At 39.3% G+C, this 22,177-nt stretch overlaps 3 protein-coding genes across 6 annotated transcripts; 2 read left to right on the forward strand and 1 right to left on the reverse strand.

The window, feature by feature from the left end:
- Positions 1 to 763: 763 nt before the first annotated feature.
- Positions 764 to 2,336, forward strand: RB195_013666 (uncharacterized protein; the record flags this gene model as incomplete). 2 transcript variants are annotated; one of them, XM_064203595.1, is made up of 5 exons in its annotated part: positions 764 to 902; positions 955 to 1,030; positions 1,174 to 1,276; positions 1,411 to 1,527; positions 2,280 to 2,336. In XM_064203595.1, 5 exons carry the CDS (start codon positions 764 to 766, stop codon positions 2,334 to 2,336), a joined length of 492 nt encoding a protein of 163 aa, XP_064059476.1. The 2 variants fall into 2 exon arrangements, with proteins under 2 accessions (XP_064059476.1, XP_013309330.2); XM_013453876.2 differs by having other exon boundaries at positions 815 to 902.
- An 834-nt stretch (positions 2,337 to 3,170) lies between these two features.
- RB195_013667 (uncharacterized protein) lies at positions 3,171 to 4,149 on the reverse strand (the record flags this gene model as incomplete). Of its 2 annotated transcripts, none has more annotated exons than XM_064203596.1 (3): positions 3,171 to 3,182; positions 3,721 to 3,882; positions 3,943 to 4,149. In XM_064203596.1, 3 exons carry the CDS (start codon positions 4,147 to 4,149, stop codon positions 3,171 to 3,173), a joined length of 381 nt encoding a protein of 126 aa, XP_064059477.1. The 2 variants fall into 2 exon arrangements, with proteins under 2 accessions (XP_064059477.1, XP_064059478.1); XM_064203597.1 differs by lacking the exon at positions 3,171 to 3,182 and having other exon boundaries at positions 3,709 to 3,882; positions 3,943 to 3,956; positions 4,026 to 4,149.
- A 3,490-nt stretch (positions 4,150 to 7,639) lies between these two features.
- On the forward strand, positions 7,640 to 18,644 carry RB195_013668 (uncharacterized protein; the record flags this gene model as incomplete). 2 transcript variants are annotated; one of them, XM_064203598.1, is made up of 33 exons in its annotated part: positions 7,640 to 7,657; positions 8,265 to 8,372; positions 8,451 to 8,607; positions 8,716 to 8,878; positions 8,941 to 9,046; positions 9,742 to 9,933; positions 9,991 to 10,082; positions 10,140 to 10,211; positions 10,271 to 10,395; positions 10,679 to 10,841; positions 10,960 to 11,063; positions 11,162 to 11,283; positions 11,361 to 11,431; positions 11,685 to 11,814; positions 11,865 to 11,995; positions 12,079 to 12,193; positions 12,247 to 12,583; positions 13,246 to 13,351; positions 13,427 to 13,559; positions 13,666 to 13,803; positions 13,874 to 14,029; positions 14,177 to 14,257; positions 14,345 to 14,431; positions 14,520 to 14,828; positions 16,976 to 17,045; positions 17,306 to 17,401; positions 17,461 to 17,703; positions 17,771 to 17,860; positions 17,924 to 18,011; positions 18,066 to 18,184; positions 18,250 to 18,351; positions 18,409 to 18,546; positions 18,598 to 18,644. In XM_064203598.1, 33 exons carry the CDS (start codon positions 7,640 to 7,642, stop codon positions 18,642 to 18,644), a joined length of 4,209 nt encoding a protein of 1,402 aa, XP_064059479.1. The 2 variants fall into 2 exon arrangements, with proteins under 2 accessions (XP_064059479.1, XP_064059480.1); XM_064203599.1 differs by lacking the exon at positions 7,640 to 7,657 and adding an exon at positions 8,178 to 8,183.
- Between the last annotated feature and the right edge of the window lie 3,533 nt (positions 18,645 to 22,177).

Here is a 22,177-nt window from a genome sequence, read left to right on the forward strand (position 1 = left end):
GGTGCTTTATTCGACGCTGCTGCAGTTAAGAAAATAAGAATTTGAAAGCTTATGACGTTCTAACCAAAAGCGCATGGTTTCCTGGTGCCTTCTCTGTTTTGTATTTCAAAATTCCACTCTACATCCTTTTCTTCATGATAATCTGGGTATGGCTACCGAACATTCTCCTTTCTCTCCTATAGTCAAGCATATTCGGGAATCTGTTTCTACTATAACTATAATTTTATTATATCGGTGAACTAACCTCTTTTACTGAGAACTAAAACTGACGTCCTTAAAGCAACGAATGATCGAGGCAGTATAATTTCGAACTTTTCAAACGCATTTATGAAGGGTATTCTATTTACGTGCGGTGGAGGGGATGTTGAGATCGAGTTCCCTTATCCTCCGAAACATGTAATTTCAATCAAAAAGGATAGTTCAAAGAATTCAAACCGTAGCAGTCTGTCTAGACTGCGCTCGTCCATCTGTTTATTGCCTTGGCCACGCCTTCATTAAAGGAATGAGCGCACAAATATGTTGACAAATTCTCAGTAATCCATCGAATTCGTACACTGGATAAGTGCTCACAGTTTAGAGATTAGTAGATTAGAGTAGTTAGTCATCCAGTAATGATGCTATCGTTGAGTATGTCGCAGAATACTAATGTTTTGACCTGATCTTTGCGAAACTCAAATGCATAATGTGTCAGTTGCGAGGTCTCCTTGATTGATGAGGAGGTCGATCGGGACCTTTCGGAAGATTCACTCAATTATCCTGAATAATGCGCCGTCGTACACTCATCCTTACATTATGCATCACCATTTCGCTTCAGATGAATGAAACTGCCATACCAGATAAATTTTTTGGGCGATTCACTTTGGAAAAAAGTGAAAATTTCGATGAATTCCTGGCAGCAAAAGGTATGTCTTTGTGATACTTTTTCTCTTATTATACATAATGAAATGCTTTCAGGCGTGAATTGGTTTGTACGAAAAATGATTCAGTTTGCTAGTGTTACCAAGGTCATCGCTAAAAACAAAGTTGCGGGGTGTGTGCCTTTCTTAGAATGAAACTTCTGCAGTTAGAAATTGAATAAACTAATTAGTAACTGTTCACTGGTGATGAATTTTCTTTCAAAGCAATTTTCTAGCAATTGCAATTATTTTTGCACGTGAGGATAAATATTTGTAGATATAACATGGAAAATCTGACTTCGAAAAAGAACACGCTCTACCATGGATGGAAGCTCGGTGAGACGTTTGAAGCAGATGGTCTCGATGGTAATCGCCATAATGTAGGCATCTTATGGTTTCCTAGTTAACGTATCAATTTGTCGTGTGCGCTAATTTTTATATCCAAACTGTCTTTATACGTTTACGTTTGGTAACCCATTACAAACCGCTCTCCTTAACATCATCAGACCTTTAGGTTACGTTCACCTTTGCGGACGATACTTTGATGGAGAAGCACATTCGACTGAATGAGCCAAACGACAAAGGAGAGGTCTACTACTTTAATATTGACGCTGATGATAAATTAGTCCTGGTATGCTATTAATATAATATATAATACAAATCTGTTTGCAATACATATTAAAATAACACCACTAAATTCGTGAAAGGAATACAGTCATACTCTTCTTAAAGCCAAATTAGAACAAAATTGACGATGTTAAGATCTCTTCAAGAATATATAGGTTGAGGGGGCAGATTAAGAGTATGAGTCGCTACGCTGAATTCCGTCCGAAACTCCTGGAAAACCGCGCGGGACCCGGTACTGTCGCTCGGATTTTCCTATTACTTCTGTCAGTGACCGGGAGGGACAATGCCAGTAACCCATAGATTGTACGCTCACTCGCAAATGCAGTTCGTGTGCTTCCATTCACATACGCGACACTTCAGGTTGCTCGTAAGAACAGTCGATCAATAAGGCCATTTCTCAAACAGTTTTTAAGAACAATTAGAGTTTATCTCTATAACTATCTTTTCGTGAAGAGATCCCAACATCGTGAATTTCATCGTATGCCGCATTTAAACATTTTGTACAACAAAACGTAACCCATTAGCTAATATGAATCTAAAGTTATATGTATGTTCATTGAAATACAAAATTAAGTTTATAACTTCCTTCCAATCACTCCTTTTACACTTTTACACTTTTACTTTACTTTTACACGAGAGAGGAAATGAAAGGGAACAGATTATGGACTGCAAGCTAATTTACAAGCGAATACTCTGTTAAAACTAAAAATGACCTACTACATTTTCATTTTGATATCCAAGCTTTCCTACTTTCAGAAAATGGAAAACAATGGAATCACTTGCCGCAGATGGTTCAAGAGAGAGAAGGAGTAACAATGGTGTCCCACTATGGAATCTCAAGAACCCTTCATCCGCTAACATTTGCCGTTCTTTTATTTGTTTTTGTTGTAACTTTTTAAATTTGTTTCTGCGGATATAATGTGTTTGTAGCTGAACGTAACAAAACTTCCTGCCTCTCATTCTTTCTGAAAAGAAGACTGGAGTCACTCCCAGCTCTCATTTGGCCATAAACGCTGATTGCCAGGCATCCATATAAGCCGCGCTTTAAAAAACGTTAGTGCTACTCCAGCAGTCGATGCTCTCCCATCTAATTACTCTTCGAATAAACCTTAATTTATTTCTCATAAGTTTTCGCTTCTCTCCTATATTTTGTTACACAATAATGAGAGTGCCATCTCCATTCTTTTGGAAAAAAAATGACACATGTTTGAAGGGCGCAATGCAACAAGGTGCAAGAATCTTAAAATTCTTTTGCTTGCATGACTCAATTTATAAGATGAAACATAATGCAGGCAGAATCACCGTTTGATGAAGTTTAATGAGGGTTACGTAAACTGGTTCTTTAATTTTAAAGTTGTGGAAGGTACTAACAAGAGCTACCGCCAACCACCAAGAGATATTCATTGAGAGTACCTACTTCAGTGCTCAATTACTAGCAATCAATTATCTCTTCAAAAAACGACTTTGAAACTCTTGTAATTTCATGTAGGAGTCGTACAATCTTGAAACACTCCGTCTTCGTCCGCTGCTATAGATTGAACAAGTTTTGATTTTTCTTGTAAGCAAAACAAATACATAGACATCACAGTTGTTTCTATTTTTGAATATAGTTTTATTGTCTTTATTTCAAGTCACAAAAGCTCCACCTCAATGACTAATCTAAAAGAAAGTTTTAATTAGAGCTTAAAATCTTTAGCCCGCTATCAGGGTCCAGATAGGGTGTGGTAGACAAAAACAACCGTATACTTCGGTCAAAAAGGCATGAAGCACGGACAGTTGCGTAAGCGCCTGTGCTCGAAACGGTGGAACGTAGCAGTTGGAATCGTGTGAGGATTCTCGCTACCGCCACCTATCACAGCAGCTCGCCATGATCCCACCTCGATCCAAACGTCTTTGTCCGCTGTCTTCAGCGCACTGCTTCGAGCGCAGCCGCTCACGCAACTGTCCGTGCTTGATGTCGTTTCGACTATAGCAACATCGAGAGGACTCCACATTTGGAGCAAAGTTGGATTTAAATATGAGCTGTTGCAGCCACAAGTGCTCGCAATTATTACGACAAAATATTTTACAAAAATACCACCATACAAGTGCATTGGTGGCACCCTTGCTAAAATTACCCAGCACAATTTCGATGCAATTAAAGAGAGTAGTTTGATCCTCATTTGCAACTGAAACACAATAAAACTTAAGGACTCACTGAATCAACTATGGAGACGATTACTTCACGAACTCTTCTCAGCTTGGGATCGCTGCTGAAGTCAAACGCTAAGCCATTACATGCATTCACCGAACTTCCTGATGACAGTGACGATGCTCGAGTGATCGAAGACTCTCTCCTAACTTTCTCCTCTCTACTGCACTAAATCCATTTTTTTATTCGGTCAGTTTCTAATTGAAAAAACGCACCAATAGAAATTACCTCGGTATGAATGCCTGAAGAGAAACCGTCACCACCAAATCCATGTCCAGCAAGTGTCGCCTTCTTGGCGGGTAAATTCTCACCTTTTTCTATCCTTCTTCGAGCGGACTTATGCTTACCAATGAAATATGGGCTGCTCGCATCTATTGCAAATTTTGAAGGCGGGTAAAACTCGCCAACTCCGTTTTTCTTAAATGGAGGCGCCATAGAACCTGAAACCCAAATACCTAACTTGAAGCTGTTCGAAACATTAAGTCAGCGAAAAATAGATTGATTTGAAGCATAGCTCACACTAAACAAAGACAACTCAGCTTTACACGTAGTCTGTTGTTACTGTTTCTACTTATGAAATGTTGAGACAATTGTTTGATGAAGAGTTCCTCTGCACAGTTCTTTCAGAAGCAACAGTAACACGAACACTTCTTTAAAAAAAAAAAAAAATGAACCTACAGAAGATAAAAGAGTAAGGGTTAAGCCGTAGGTTATAGGTGTAAACTAAAAAGACATTATTTATCGTAGGTAGAAACTTGAGAACTAGTAGTTTAATACAAACACCTCAAGTTGGCCTTATTTCCCTGTTGGTCAACCCTCAATTCACTTTGGAGCACGACACAAAAAACACGTTCAATCCTGTCTGGACTTGTTTTCACAAGTTAGATTTGAGCGGTTTTCTTTGGTTGGAGACATGCATTTCGCACGTAATTTGCAGTGATACTCGTACGAACAAGTTCATTTCATATGGAAACTTCCAGAGATGTCTTCCTTTTTCAAAGAACTACTCTTATATTTTAATCCATATACAACTCCCATATTTTAAGTTCTGCTCAGGTAATTCGTTTAAAATCCATCCCTGACCCAATGTATAGTTTTGAAGTGAAACCCAGTAAACTAAAAGCGTGTAAGATACATCGACAACCTTAATCCATGAGATAATGGAAGCTTTTGACAACAAACCAACATTCACTAGCTAATAAGTAGCAATCTCTTTAATAATAGTTTCTTCTTCATTTTTCTCCAAGAAACAAAGGTCAAAGTATTACGTTGTAATGAAAACATGGTAATCAGGGGAATGATTCCGAAGTCTTCTAAATCGTACCGAATTTTTTAAATACCTCCTTCTGTCTCTTCTATGTCAAGCGTTATTTTTTGTTTCGAGAATAAGATTTGGGAAGCAAAACACTAGAACTGAAATGAATGTTTATCGTCAGTGTTGCGGATGTTCATAAGTAATAAATTGTAGTATGATGAGTTTTTGCAGCAACCACCCATAAAACAACAAGGAGAAGCAGCCAAGAACAACAAACAGTACTAATGTTTGGATCAAACTGGAAACTACTAAATATCTGATACTAAAAGAAAATGGTGAGTTCAATAGTTCTTGTCTATTATCAATGATATTCCCTCTGTTTATTTCGCTAGTCATCAGAACAATGAATTTGATGTTAAACAAAGGGGAAGCGGAGGACTGGGTTACAGAAGAAAAAAGGTATTGACATAGACAATCGTGTACTGCGATATGCCTGGCTACAGAGTCCACCTATGACTGCATATTGTGCAGTCATAGGTGGACTCTGTATTTTCTCCAAGAAAATAACTGCAGGGAAATTTGAAATCCAGCTGAATAACTACACACTGAGCACGAACAGAATGTTCACTGCCAAGCAGAATGCCGTGAATGGTAAATGAAAGCCCATGAACGTATACAAATATGCTCATGCATGCAATTTATGTGTAATTACTAGACTATCATTGCTATTGTTGTCCGCAACTTAAACCAGAACAAAGCTCAATGAACAACCAACATCTAGACAGTGACTGGCTGCTCTAATCCAAGAGACATTCCAAAGCAAAAAATATGCAGCAGACTATCATACGCAAAGAGAAATAGATGGGAGGACATTTCAGCGCAATGTCTCTCCCAACATTCGATTTTTTTCTATCCAACAGAAGAGGAAGACAGCAAAAATCTGAACAGATTGGTGTTGTTTGATTCAAATTTTTGTTTTTAATTAGCTGATGAAAAGAACAATGCTTCCGGGCGAGTACAATGCCCCATACCAACTAGTTCTAAAGATGTTATTGAGTTACTTGTAAACTCTACCGCACAACAAAGAAGAAACCATTCGAAACACTACCAAAACCAACACCACTGTAACGAACTGAGAATTACATACGGAAGCAATGAAAATAACACTTGGCGCTTTTCAAAAAGGTGTACGAAATTGCACTAAGGGCAGTGAAGAATACGCCAAGATAGTTGCATAGAAATGTAGAGTATTGCCCATAACACGTGAACTGCTCTAGCTTCCATTTCAGTTTCACTTAATAGTCCGTTTTCGATGTGACTTATGCGATCTATTTCTGTACTGCGCAATGTCTGGTGAACAGTTATTCTATTGTCTTTGTGAACTGTGAACAAATGTCAAGTCTCAGAAGAATTTATTGAAAGACGTCTGAAAGTTCAACATTGTTCTGATCTAATTGGACTATTTTTGGGGTTCTGTCTTCTTGCACGTCCTAGACTTCTACTTGAGCTTCTTGACAGCTTTGCCGTTTTCCCAAGCAGTCATCTGTAATTGAAGAGTTGTACATATAAGAAGAAGAACACTGGTTATTTCCTCCCATGAAATCTAACAAAGCCATAGACATAAGCAGCATCTTCTGTTTCGCACTCAACAGCAAGCAGAAATAATTATTCTAGCTACACCATTGCACCACAAAACCAGTAGAAATAAGTACTTTTTGCCCTGAAGTTTGTATTGCTTGACTTGGAGCGGTAATGGTCGAATTTCTTTCTTTTTCTGCTTTGAAAACGAATATTTTTTCATCTGTTTCTGTTTCTTCACAAGTTGCCTTCCACTCTGTGAAAAGCCTTCGTGGTTGCCGTAAAATGAAAAGAAACCGCTATAAAGTACTCATTTTAGCTGGCGAGATGAACGAAAAACAAAGAGCGAAGAAAAATCCGGGAAGAAACACTATAAAACCAGCAATATTACGAAGCATATCAAACCTACTGCACTTTACGTGGCACAAATCATAAATGTGATAGTCTGGAAACGGTTAAAATGAGAGGTTGAAAACCTAGATAAGCTGATATTACACCAATCACATACAACACTAAATAAAGAAAAGAACGCACTTTTAAGTAATCTTGGGTAGATGCCTTGCTTGCAGCTCCTTTCGCTGATTTTGTGCATTGCTTAGTAACTTCAGCAGCAATTTGTGAAAAACGAACGTAGTTGATCCCTGCAGCCCTCCACAAAACCATTTCTATAATCAAAATCACAGACAAATGAAAAAGAAAGTAGTCTCGAACCATGCAGAACTCCACGGACACAGCATAGTGAAGTGCCGTGTGGTTGTTGCAAGTGCATTGAACTATCTGCTGACTGTTTACCTTTACGTACCGTACCCAAGTTCCTTTAAGATCGATCGAGCGCTAAAACGTCAAAGGTGACAACCCGGTTGCAACTCTAGTGCATGGTCATAAAAAAAAGTGGCGTGAAAGTCGTGTAATATTTGATTAAAAAAAGACTTTCGAGAGAACAATGTTGTTGGGAACTTTCATAGTTAGGTAGGAGCTTCGAGAATATTCAAAACTTGGAACTTTTCACGGTGCTATTGATTGCTAAGCTTTCATAGGATCCATAAGAAAATGTAAAGTTTCTCTCCAGAGATCATTTTGCTGCCCTAAACTATGTTGTTGCTTGGACAGGTACATCGGGGAAAAAGTCCTTATCGTTTTTACATCAACCATGATGGAACAACAGTTGCTGTGCGTAAATGTTGTCCATGAATAGTTTTAGTTTCTCTACTACTTTATCATCATCTATTAACAGAGAAATCAAGGATAGAAATAAAATCTCATACTGCACATGTATTTACATATATTTTATTTCAACATGAATATGTAAGACATAGGACTGCGTACAGGGCGAATATCCGGTAGTGCATTGCCGCGCTCTGATTGCGGCGTTACGCACCGTTCTAACGGTTATTTTTCGGATTCGGAGCCAGCTGCTTCTCACTTCCCGCGGCTCTTTAGTCCTCCGTTTTGTCCGTTCACATTGATAACAGAACATATCTTAGTCAGTTTTCAGGCAAACGGTGATCTGCTTTCTTGAGATTGTCTAGTGCACTTCACTTTGTGGTCAAATCACTAAGGTATCAAATTCAAGGCATTGGTTATGGCCTATGCTTGTCTTTGATGCTGGATAGGAGGAGCACTGGTCAAAATGCAGGTCAGAAGTGGTGTCATTGAACTGTTCTTGGACTTTTTTGGACGCATTTATCACTTTTTACGAGGATTGCTTTATTTTTAGTCAGATGATCCTGCATTTCTGTCACCTGGTACTGAAGTTAGCGCAAAATTTAAAGGAGCATTCTGTGAAGCAAAAATTAAGAAGTTGTGCAAATCTGTTAAGTGCAAGGCTAGTTATCACTTTGATCAAATTCTAGTACTCTGTTGGCGATTTTTCGAGAAAAAAAGTTTAACATAATTGGTTTAGGTTGCACTTAAGGAAGCACCTTTCGGAACTATAGTTGTGGAAGAGCACTTAGTCAGAGGTACTTTAGAAGTGAACCAAACTGTAGATGTTTCACATGGAAAACATCTGCTGAAAGGTGTTATCCAACACATAAAAGACTGTAGTACATACCACGTTGGTAAGTTTTTTTTTCCTGTTTTGCTTGTAAGGTTTTTTCTTTTGAAATACCCAGCTTCTTTACCCTTTACTTATTGTTTTTATCGCTGGTGGATTTGATCATTTGCAGTCTTTAATGATGGTGATGAAAAAGTACTTCGGCGTACTCAGATGTGTTTGAAAGGAGCTAGACATTTTGACAGTGAATCAAATCTGGATCAGATGCCGCTCTATAATCCAGAACAGTTCTGTGCTCCTCCAAAGCCTCAAGCGAAAACTAAAAAGTCAAAGAAGTAAGGTTCAACAATGATTTATGCTCCTCTCAAAAATCATGCTTAATCATTTACATTAGCAGGTCGAAACGTCGTAGAGAAGAAGACAGCGAAGATGACGATGGGAAGAAAAGGAAAAAGCGAGCAGCTGCTTCGGCTGCTTCCGTTGCGATTGGTGAAATGGATCAAGTGAGTTTATTTATTTGCTTCTTTCCATTTTCTTGTCTTACATTCTCAGCTGGAATCCTTATCGGGCTATGTTTCCTTCTGTAATCCTATCTGAACTCTTTTGTTTCGTACTTGTGTGTTTTTTGATAATCAGATTACCACCTAAACAACGAAAAGTTGAGAAATAAACTACGATTCGTTTATAAATTATCGAAAAGGACTTCTTTTGAATAGATACATAAGTCAGAGTTCATGAGCTAGTCTTTGTGGCAAAGTATATTTCATTCACCCTGACTTATCCCAGCTTTGTATATTTCAGTCGCTCAGAGGTTGTTTTATGTCGCACAGGACGTACATGTGTTTTTATGGTTTTCAGCTAAATAGTGTAGGCGCGCGTCGACACTTTTTAGCGTCTAGGATCGTGAAGTATTGTTCACCCGCGAACTCTCTTAATCGCTCTCTTGGTCATTTCAATTTTGTACGGTCGCAAAAAAAAAGAAAAAACGTAGCCAGCATCAGGCAAAAGCATCTTGCGTGTGAAGGCCAGATTTTGCGTTTTTTAAGCGGTCTGTATAATTTTTTGTTGTTTAAAGCAAGAGAAATTGACAAGCGGAGAGTATACAAGTATGCTGACTTTGTCTGATCCCGGCTTTGTATATTTCATTCGCTCACCATAAAATCAGTATTTCATTTTCTTTAATTTATATGTAATTTAGGGAGATACAGAAGAAAGTGGGGATGGTGACATGAGCAGCAGCGAAGAAGAATCCAGTGAAGCAGAAGCGGAGACTGAGAGGGAAGAAAGGAAGAAAAAAGAAAGAGAAGACGAAAAAGAGGAAGAATTCAGTCGAAAGGCGCAACAAACCCAGAAAAGCGAAGCTGAGCAACTAGAAGAGAAGCGTGAGAAGGTAAAGCAACATCTCTTTCAGTTTTCTTTGTATATATATCATTGTTGACGTTTCAAGCTTCGTGCTGGTAGCGTCGTATGTGTTTACGAAGATGCACAACTTCGTGGAAAATGGTACCCTGCAGTTGTGGTTGCTCAAAAAGCCTATAGGTATGTTTTTGTTTGAGAATTGCACCTAACGTTCATAACTATGCTTAGTCTTTTTAGAGATGGAAATAACAAACCGAAAACTCTTGGAAGGAATGAAGTACCTATTCGAAGTTTCCAAAATGGAAAATAGTAACCCCTTTATAGATTTTTAGCATAGAGGACAATTTTAATCCGTTCTTGTGTTCTAGTTTCGTCGCCTCACTTGCGAACCTAGTTCTGTTGGACGATCAGCCTGTGAGCAAAAAAACCCTCGATGCGATGAGTAATCCGCAACGCACAGCGGTCGATAGAGCGAATGCATTCAATAGTAAAGGTGAGATGATGCTTCCAAAATCTTCCCTCTTCATCCTTTTTTCAACTTGAAATGAATCAATCACTACTCCCTTCAACCTGACCGCTTGATGTACGTTCCTATTTCTAGTGTTTCATTTTCTTTAGATATATTTATGTAACTTTGCTCTACTTTCTTCCTTCTGGTGCTAGTGTTCCCTGACTTCGTTTTCCACATCAAAGTGATAATAGTTTTGTTTAGAGCATTTATGATAAGTGCTGTGGATTAGGTTCTGCTTTGAAGTGAAGCAGACAACTCTTTCCAGGTACACTCCCGAATAATTGGACTGCGAAAGAAATTTACGCCGAAACAAGTATACCTAAGAAGAAAGAACCTACAAGAGCTGAAGACGCAAAAACGGCTAAAAAGGAGGCTGAAGCAGCAAAGAAGGAAGAAAATGCAAAGAAAAAGAAAACTGTCGAGAAGAAGTGAGCACTCTTTTTTCTCATTTAAAAATAAAACCTACTATAATGTTATTTTCTGCCAGCTTATTATCTGTCTATTTTTATTTATTCTCATGTTGGTTGAATGTTCCTAATACTGCAGAGTAGAAAGCAGTTCGGAGATCTCCGAAGGCAGCGACGAAGAGGAGTATGGAGAAGAGAGAGATTTGTTTGTGGCACAGCTTTATAAATTCCAAGAGGAAAGAGGTTCTCATTTGTGCTTTTCCTTTGCTATTTTGTACCACCGTTCTTCTATGAGATCATTACTACGAATACGTGAGGTTACTCATATATCCCGCTTTTAGGTACCCCTATTAATCGTGCTCCTATTCTTGGCGGAAAGGATATAGATTTGTATCGGTTTTATCGCGTAGTTCAAGACTATGGTGGCTGTAAAAGAGTAACAACGAACCAGTTGTGGCGAAAGGCAAATGACATATAGCTTTAGTTCTTTCCATTTTAATTTGTATATGACTTACAAAGTAGCTATACTAATTCATTCAGGTTCTTATCAAACTTCATCTAGAGGGATGTCCTGGTGCAACCCCCGTTACTGTAAGAAAGGCATACATTAGGTAGGTACACTAGATCTCTGCTTCTGTTTTAGAAATGAATCACGCTAATTTGGGCTTGCTACTTTTCACCCAATTTTTAAGAGCTCTTCTCTTCCCCAGTCTGAATTCTTTGAATGAGTTTTTTTTTCTCTTTTAGTAGACGTCCATTAAAAAAAAAACTAAATTGGAGAAGAGAAGAGAAGCGATACCTTTTCTTCTGATTAGGTAAGATCTACAATTGTTCAGTAAGTTATATTGGTTAATTTTCTTCCAGGTATTTAGCACACTTCAATTCATTCTATAAAAGGCTAGGGTGGTCGCTCGATGAGTTATCCATTACATCCACCATCAACAGTCCAAGAGAACGTCGTCTCATTCGACCTGCTGAACTACTTAATCAAAGGGTAAGAATTCCTCTTTCGTATTCGTGCCTCTTTTAAATATTTATTTCTAGCCAGTAAAGCGAAGAAAGTCCAGCGCCGCCGAAGCCAAAGAGAAGGTGACCAAGAAGAGTAAAACTGATGGAAGAGACTCGAAGGAAACGTCTCGGGATCCTGAATCTAGGAACCAACGGGAAAGATCCACGTAAGTCTAGTTCAAGCACATTCAAAAGAGATGATAACACAAAACTCGATTATCCTTTATTTGTTCATGTCAACCTTTTTCAGCCTTAGTTGTTCTCCTTCTACGTCCACCAGCTCGGAGAAACCAAAAAAACTTGATAAAGAAGAAGAGGAGAAGAAGGTGGATCGAAAGCAGAAAGATGAGGAACTAAAAGAGAAGGTCGTCTAATGCTTGGTTTAAAAAACAATATTCGTAAAGCCAAGCGTTTTTAGGTTCAGAAAAAGGAAAAGAAAGAAAAAACGAAAGAGAAGGAGAAAGAAGAGAAGGCTAAAGAAAAGGAGGCGAAAGTGAAGTTAAAACGAGAAGAAGAAGTAAAGGAAGTTGAAGAGAAACGTCCAGAGAAAGCTACCATCGCCAAAGAAGAAGTTAGGGAGGAAGCTGCAACCGTTAAAGTAAAAGCGTCCCCATCGAAAGCTGAGCTTGAAGTAATCGCCAGAACCGAAAGGACAGAACGACGGGATAGCGAACGTGAGAAGATTGCTGCTGTCATGGATAAAGATGTTCCAGTAGAGAAGAAGGACCATGATATGAGCGATGAGGATGGTGATGGTTAGAATTTTTTTTCTGGATTTTTTCCTTGTATTTGACACCCGGTAATTGCCGAAGAATTTGTCTTCTAGTCTTTTTTGTTAATTTACCCTATCTTTGTTCGCTGCGCGTACTTTTTTTTTAAGCATAACGAGAAGTAGATTTGGATTTGAGAGCAATAGGATGCAGTCAGCCAGATTCGATAGGAATCATACGGAAAACTTGGGATCATGCTACAAAAAGATAATTGGTCAATAATATGATTTAAGGCATGGAATTGGTTTGGAATGTTTAGAATAGGCGGCTTTGGATGCTAGATTACTTTGAAACACAGCTTTGAAAGTACTTTCCAACTTCAGCTGGCGTTTGGTTGCAATCTTCGGCTCAAAAAATATCGGTAATTTAGTGAATCGTCAAGAAACCCTCAGCGGGACGATCGTCGAAATGTCTTTTTCGCTTATAGATTCCGATGTATTTTGTATGCAACCATCGTGTATAACTATTTAATTGTGAACTAACGTATTCCTGCATACATCTTTGTTGCATCTCTTATGCATCTTTATTGCATTTTGTTATTACAAAAAAAAAGAAATAATTCCCTTCTTACTTCATCACTTTAAGTTCTTATGTGCTTAGTAACAGTATGAACAAATTTTTACAAATTATTTTTTTCCAATTTATAGGCAAAAAGAAGAAGGAAAGAAAGAAATTAAGTAAGTCAGACAAGAAAGATCCCACGGATCCTACGAAATCTAAAGATCCTGATGAAGGATACCGGCCCTCTAACATGTAAGTCTTCTTCACTCCGGTTTAATTAAATTAACCAGTTTTGCTTCGTGTCACTTGGGATGAATATCATTTCAGTGTTTCACGATTCTACCTGGGTCAAAAAGTGCGAGCTTATCACCATGGACGATGGTATGACGCTCGTGTGGTTACTGTTGATCAGCCTTCTGTCAAAGAAATGGCTGAAATAATGGAAATGCACGATGAGGAGGTTAGTTTGATCTTCAGCAGCATCCTCGTTAACCTCTGGATTGTATATAATAGATTAGTGCTGAAAAGGGTAATAAAATTAGGTCTGATCTACTGTAAAAATTCAGGGTATTGGACTTTCCTCGCAAGCTGTTGCTCGCCTCCGCGTTGTTTTGTCTTCAACGCGGTGTTTTGTGCATTATCTTGGTTGGAACTCTAGGTACGACGAATCCATAACTCTGAACAAAATTCGTCTTAGCGAAAAGGTTGGTTGGAATTCTTACATATTGTATGTATTTGTTCAATATGTGATTTTCCATTAAGTTTCATACTTAGGATGATCAGACCTCTATGGATGCGATCAAACGTGAAATGGGTGAACGAATTCCGAAATCGCGCCTTGATTTTTTGTTGCGTTGGTCGAATTCCACAGATGGCGTGGAGAGTTTGACAAGGGAGGATGATGCTGCGCCTACTCATTTGTTTAGCATGGTGAGAAGCTCTCATACGTTTTTCTTCTAAATAGCGATAGCTGGAATTCTTTAATTTTACTTGTTTCTATCTCTGACTCTTTATTCCACTTAATTTTGAACAAGATTGTGCACAAGGACATCTGTTTCTAGAATTTTTTAATTGTAGGGTGGTTATCGTCCTCGACGAGTTTCGATCTCTCAATACGAACAGTTAACAGCTGCTGCAGCAGAGGGGCTGAAAAGAGAGGTATTTATAACTCATATCTTCCAAAATTTCGTAGTTCAATGCTTATCCTTATGCCTTTTAAATTATAACGCTTCTTCTATACTTTAGTCCTCCAAGTCTTCTATTGGCATACCTCTGAAAGTTGCAACTCCCCTGCGAGCCAAAACTCCAACTGCAGGAACCTCCAAAGTTGAAGTATAGATTTTTTGAAGCTTGCTTCCTCGTTTTCTCCAACTTTACAGTTGTTGCCCGTTTTTGATCTATCAGCATTCTTTTCATTCAGCATTCCATGATCTCCCCGCCAAGTGTTGGCGTATCTCCTCCTTTACGATCTCCAACACGAGGCCATGAACCTGCAGCAGCAGTCTCGCATCATGCACAACGTGTTTCTTCCCCACCGTCTGCAGTACAAGTAAAGCGTCCGCGAACGATGTCTTTCGCTGGAAAGGAGAGCATAGTAGCTGCAGGGTTACCTGGTCCTTCCTCTTCTCTACCGACAACAATTTATATTGCTACCTCACATGAAAAGATGATAGTAACTCCACCGCAGAAGATACTGTCGCCACCGCCACCTCCACCACCACCACTACCGGTAGGTGTATCTCTGTGTGTTTCTTTATTTTTTCAAGTTGAATTTAGCTAGAACATGTGTTTCTGTTTGTTATATATAAATTTGTGAGATGTATTTCATTGCCGGAGCATGTGTAGCGCAGTGAATAAGAGGTTTCTTGGTGACTGCACGGTCGATGGATGGTTCGAAACCGCGCTAGTACCAATCAAGCCTTTCATCCCGCCGGGTCGATAAATTAATATGAGACTTGTTTGGGAGGATTAAAACACTGTCTTCACACATCGGTTCGCCCATGCAAGTCACTGTAAGGCCGCATAAGCGTTCATAAATCCGAAGCTATTCTGAGTTTAAGATGAATACGTAGGCGCATCTTGAAGGGATTTATCGATTCTTTTCGATTTTCTATTCTTTATCAGCTTATGGATAAAACTATTGTTTATTTAACTAGTTTGTGGATTATTCGCCTGCGAAAAGCAATTGACAAAGTGGGTTTTTACATATTCTGATCATTACATTTATATGCTTTAGAAAACTTTCGAACTTTTTAGGATAATTTATAGATGTCCTCTTAATTTTGTTATGCTAGAACTTGCGTTTAAAAAAAAGTGCTAGGAAAAGAGATTCGGCGAAGTCGGCAGATCGGGTATATATATATATATATATATATATATATATATATGTATATATATGTATATATGTACATATATATATATATATATATATATATATATATATATATAAGATAAAGGATAAAGTCACTGGCGTCTCAATCCACTCGGGATGCGCCAACGCGTTCTACTGGAATTCGTATTCGTTGAGGTTTTGGAACGCGTGTTGGCCTATACAATGACTTGCGGGGGCCAGCCGATGATCAAGTCAGTGTTTTTATCCTCCCAGACAAGTATGGTACCAACCTATCGACCCCGGAGGGATGAAAGGCTTGGTTTGCACTAGGACGGTTTCGAACGCTCGACCGTGTGGCTACAAAGGACCTCTAACCGACTGCGCCACACCCGCCCTTATATATATATATATATATATATATATATATATATATACCAGTCTGAATGGCTAAAGCCGGACTTCAGACTTTCGGTGGTTTTAGCTTCGCTCTACTTCACTAATCAATGAAGGTTAATAGTAGTGGTGTTTTCTGTAAATTTGTGTTGTATGTGTGTTTTTTTAACAGCGCTTTCCTTCTCTTCTTCATATTATAAATTAAAGCGAAAGAAGAGCGCACCCCATATTATGGATATCTGACGCCGTTGGACACGCCGCGCCCCCTTTCATAGGTATCTGGCGCCGGTGGACCCGTCGCACCCCCTTCTATAGGTATCTGGCGCCGGCGCACCAATGCGACGCTGGTGGACTCGTCGCAACCCTTTCCATGGGTATCTGGCGCCGATGGACCCGCCGCACCTCCTTCTATAGGTATCTGGCGTCAGTGGACCCGTCATACCCCCTTCTATAAGTTTCTGTCGCCTGCGCACCAATCTGACGCCGTTGGACCTTTCTCACCCTATTTTATAGCTTTCTAGCGTCGGGGCACCAACTCGACGCCGGTGCACCCGTCGCACCCCCCTTTTTTGAATTTCGTGACTGACACACACACACACACACACTCACACACATACACACACACGTGACAGAATAAACCCGTTATTATATATCATGATATATATATATATATATTGATGTACAAAACGTAAGAACAAGAAAGGTGAAGTATCACAACGTATAATACTAGCAACATAACTCGGGTGAAATGAATAAAAAGGCGGGAGATGTTGACAGAGGTCTCCCAGTCCGGCACAGGAGGTTCGACGTTACATGGCGTAAGGTAAGCGTGACTATAGCGCGAAATGGGGTCCCACAAGACGAGAGATATGAAGGGACGTGGGAAGACAACGTTTGTCAATTAGGGAACTGTTACGGTGCACTGCGGAGGTGTTCTTCATTGTAACATGAACCGGAGCCCCGGAAGTCATTGTGTAGGTGAGACACGCGTTCGTAACCCTCAAACTCGTATACCTCAAACGATTTTGAATTGAAATGAACGCGTTGGGGCATCCCATGCGGATTGAATAACGCCAGATACTTCATCCACTTTACTTTTTCATTCTATTGTGGAGTGATTCATTTGGGTTTTTGACAGTTCCGTTTTTTAGCCAGTTCCTGAAGAGATCTCCAGAAGTTTCGAGTTCGCCTCCATGTATGACGTAGAACGAGCAAAACAACGTGGGTTTTTTTAGAATCAACGTTTGAATTCATTTCGGTCATTTCGACTAGCTCAAGCGTTGCAGTTAATTTGGTCGTTTGATTTCTCCTACCTTTAGCTTTTAGAATTTTAACTATACTAGTACTGTTTGGGGTCACTCAGCTTGTAGCTAACTCCTCTCGTTTTGTAGCTCGCCGTTAAGCGGTTAATATGGATAAATCTAGATAACCCGATGATTGAACCTCCGTCGTCCTTGTTAGGTTCAAAATGACTTATTCAGCATCTCCCTTGTTGGTGTTCAAAACGTCTGTTAAAGACAGTGCTGCATTAACATGCAATGAACCACCTCCAAAAGAAAAGAAAAGGCCGCCACGAGGTGCTACTGTTTTTCTGCTATTAAGTACGACTGTTATGCTATGGTTTCCTCTTTTGAAGTTTCGTCAGCGAAAGAGAAAACTCCAATGGATGATGGCGGAGATGTTGGAGTCATTGTAAGCGCCTACTGCGACTTTGAACTCGTTGCAAAAAGCCCAATGTGCGGGAAAATTGCTGGAAGAAGAGGAAGTGAAGCACTGATGGCTTCTGATGAGCATCTCAGGAAAAATCTTGATACTGTTACTCACACATGTTCACATATGGAAGTAAAGAAAGAAGAGCCGGAAATGAAGGTGGAAACCGGTAAGTTGACTCCAGTCGATTTATGGAGCAAGACAAGGTTTTTTCGGACTGGGTTTGTGACTTATAGAAGCTGCTGCTATATCACAAGCTGCCGCTCAAGAAGATTCAGATGCAGAGCCATCTGGTTCAGGGACACCGATGAGAACTGATGGAGAAGGTGAATCCGTGCTTCAGTTTTATAGGAGTTTCGACAATTTTAAGTGAGGGTTTCGGTTTCTAGACAATGACAAATGGTCAACATCGGATAATCAATCGGCTGGAGGACGAATGATGTCACCAGGAAGAGGTCGCGGAAACAAGCGGAAACGGTAAAGTTAATGATAGAGCTATTGTCATCTACCGGTTCATTGACGATTATTTAGAGCTCCGTACAACCGACACAGCATCATGGTGGTTGATCGGAAGTACGTTCGAGCAAAGGCAACTAATAAGGAGGACCGAAAAGAGGATGATTCTTATGGGGAAGAAGAGGAAGAAGAAGGTGAGATTTTGTGGAGATTTAATACAAGTTGTTTCATGCATATTTCGAACTCTTCATTTATTTAGTTACTCGAGATACCTTCATATCTATGAAGAACAAAACATATCGAATGATGGAGCAGGAGCATTCTTTAGACAATTTTGATATTCTTGGTCTGGCACCTCTTGGTATGCTGAATGAACCACACTTCTTTTGAAAAGATATCATCAACGGGCTGATTTTAGGGGATCTAACACTTATGACCGAAGATGCCATTGAGGTTCTGGATAAGCGATTAAACGAACTCCGAGAAATTTATCATAACTCAAGAGCAGAACTACTTTTAATGGAAAGAAGAAGACGAAAGAGGGCTGAGAAAAGAAGTAGGAGAGATCTTGTGTATTAAAAAAAGAAAAAGGACATCAATATTCCAGAAGAACGAGAACGGGCTTTTCGTGAAGCGTCGGCTGCCGAGAAGTAACAATTACAGTAAAACTGTTAGTTTCCATGAAACGATTGTAGATAGATGTTTATTGCGTATTTTGTTCATGTTGGTGACGATGGTCTCTATAATCTCTATAAACAATATAATCTTATAATATAATGTAGATTTATTAAGGATTTGACGTCTGTCTGCATTTTCATTGCATTTTCATGTTTGAAGATGGCTATATGTATTGTTTCTTGTGAATATATTAGAGGTAATAAATGCATTTTTCCTGTTATGTGTTATTTCAAATCGATTACATCATTAAAGGCATCACCCCACGAATCTGGAGTGGTACGGATTTCCGGTTGAGTATTCGTATACGGGGTCGTAGATTATGGGGAGGAGGGCGATTCCGTCCATTTCTTCCTAATTGTCGTAGAAAACGGCCCGGAGGATACGGCTTCGAGCGTTCCGGCGCACTATTTTCTACAAGGAGTTCGATTGGAGCGCGCCAGCCCAGTGCGGTGCGGCATCTTTCGGGCCGCTTTCTGCGGCAATTAGGAAGAAATAGACGGAATCACACCCCTCTCCATAATCTACGATCCCGTATACGAATATCCCACCGGAAATCCGTACCACCTCAGATTCGTAGGGTGATGCCTTTAAATTAACGGCAAGAGGTTTTAAAAAGAACGATCTTGGTTTGGTTGGAAAGTTTGCATCCAGTCATGGTATGTGGGATAGGACACATTTGGATTTTCTTTGAAACTCGGCTCAGGAGAAATAACGAGTGCGACTTCATAGTGTAATCACATCAATTTCTCAATTCTTTGACGAATTAGAAAAGAGTGAATTCTATTCTGAAAATGAATACCGCTAAAATGTGTTTTCTTTTAGAGTGTACATTTAATTATTAGATCAATACGTGTACTTTGGACCGTAATTCTACTACCGATGAAAAATTATGATAAATGTAAATCTTGTAGAAATTTTGTGTCATACAGTATTAGGAGTAATTATGTAAGAGTGCTAAAATAATGTCAGGGTACGAAACGAAACGAATTTGCTATGCTAACTCCACTGGGCAACACTCCGACGAGAAAAAAATCCTCTGAATTTCATCCCGGAGAATATGGAACAGTGCTGCAGATGTTTGTCTAGATTTAGGAAGAGGGAAGGTGTAGAGTTATCCAAAACCTATTGATACATTTTCAAGAAATCATATTTTTGGAGTGATACTTCTACGAAAATGTACCGCTAGGTTTTGGATTTACCCCATTTTATTTCGCCTCACTAATACTGTACTCCCTTCAATTTCTCTTTGACGATTACCAGTAACATAATAGTGACACTCCACAAAATATCCTGACGGGTAGGTTGTCCAAATGTAGCATTCACTTCAAATTAGTACTTCAATTCTTCCTTTAAAATGCCGATTAGTGTTTTTATTTACTTTCACTGATGTAACTACACTACTGGTTCCGATGTTCAATCCTATTTATTTTCTTGTTTTGTGGATGAGTGTCATGTAGTGGCAGCAAATACCACAACGTCTGCACAGTGAACGGATCGAAGCTGTCCCATGCCAACTAAGCCTTTCATTCTTTCAGGAGCGATAAATCGGTGCCAAGCTTGTCGAGGAGGATGAAAGCAGTGACCTGATACATCGGCTGGTCCTGCTAATAATTCTGTTGCAAGTAATTACCGCATATACGTTTGTAAACCTCGAAGCATTGGAACAATTGAAAAAAACAGCGAAGAATTGAGATCGAACGCATTTCCTCATCTCACCAAGGATTGATCAAACAAGTTACTATTTATATTTCTTATACTTACTTTTTAATTCAGTGGTTACAATAAATTTACCTTTTTCACGAAGATCACCTTTGCGTGCTTGATTTTTTTCCAAATATTACATTTTTATATTATTGTTATGTCATTTATATCATATATTATTGTCAATATTATTGTTTTGTTTTAAATACATCCGTTTATTCCCGTACATCGATAAATAAATAAATATGTTGAGTCGAGATATGAGTGATGTCATAGCTGCCCCAGATCTGCTGCGCTAGAACTGGTCACATCTCCACGACCACGTGACCATGCGACAGACAGAGAGAGAGAGAGAGCTGCGTGCTTGATTTTTTTCGGCTATAACAGAGAAAGTTTGATGTGAAGATCAATTGGATAATTAAGCAGAAATTAGGAACACAATTCCTCAACAGAAGAATTTTCGAGCAGTGCACAATTGTTACTAGTTTAACTACTGCCTAGCGTATTTTCAATGTTGTTTCTTTGAGAGATATCTGGGAGATGAGAGATTTCGAAAACAAATCAGCCTTACTGGGAACTAAATTGAATTCCTTCTCGAAATGAATCGTTCTTTCAAACTTCCGTGCACGAGTTCATATTCGGAGTTTGTTGGCCTTTTTACTAATCACCACGTGAGTCGCAATGGTCTCCGATTCTATCAACTTCTTGGTTGCACCTTTCATTGATAACGAACTTGCTGATAAGAGCGACAGAACAGAAAGTGGAAAGGTGAAAGCAGCAGCAAAGATTAAGTTGTAGTTAAGGAGTTAAGGCAGAAGATAAGACCTTATTTGCCCTTTGAAAAGAATCGAAACGTACTTCTAAAGTTTTAATTTAAAAGCAGCGTATCAATAAAATGACGATATTGGGTTCGTAGTACGCAAATATAGAGTTCAGAGTGTAGATCACGAGTATGAGTTCCGCTTAATTGCGCCTAATTGTCCCAGAAAACCTTCCTGGGAAACGTTTGCTCCTAAGAATTACGTTGGAGAAGCTAATTTGGGAGCAGGAACTGGTTTTCTGAATAATTAACAAGTGATAAATCATGCATGATGAGAAATAGTGCCACCAAATAAATAAGTCAGAATTTTAAGTCATTTATTAAATAGACTTATCTGAAGATGTTTTCCAGTTAGATTGTCAAAACCAGGATGTCCAGCAAGATTAAACTCCGGTGTTGACACTTGAGCGCAATTTCATTCTGTATCAATATCTTTTGTCTTTTCTGATTCTTATGGGCAACCCAAGATCGGACAACTTGTCCACCTATTCCCCCTGAACTGAAGGTATCACCCCACGAATCTGGAGTGGTGTGGATTTCAGATGGAGAGTTTCTATACGGGGTCGTATATTATGGAGAAGAGGGTGATTCATTTCTTCCTAATTGCCGTAAAAAACGACCCGGAAGATGCGGCGAGTGCACAAGGCTGGCGCGCTCCAATCGAACTCCTCGTAGAAAATAGCGCGCCGGAACGCTCAAAGTCGTATCTTCAGGGCAGTTTTTTACGGCAATTAGGAAGAAATGGACGGAATCACCCTTTTCATAATAATCTACGACTCCGTATAGGCAAAACCCACCTGAAACTCGCACTATCCCAGATTCGTGGAGTGATGCCTTTAAATTCTGTTTTCCAAGTTTTCCTTCTGAAAAATAATCGCTTCATTTCAATTCCTCCTTGTTTCTAGGAATACGGAAGACTTAAAGTTGGAAAGTTTGACTACCAATTAGACGAAACTCTTTTTTTTTTTGTCGCGCTCAATCATTAGGG

This window comes from Necator americanus, chromosome V (genome assembly GCF_031761385.1).
Source record: "Necator americanus strain Aroian chromosome V, whole genome shotgun sequence".
Classification (NCBI taxonomy): domain Eukaryota; kingdom Metazoa; phylum Nematoda; class Chromadorea; order Rhabditida; family Ancylostomatidae; genus Necator; species Necator americanus.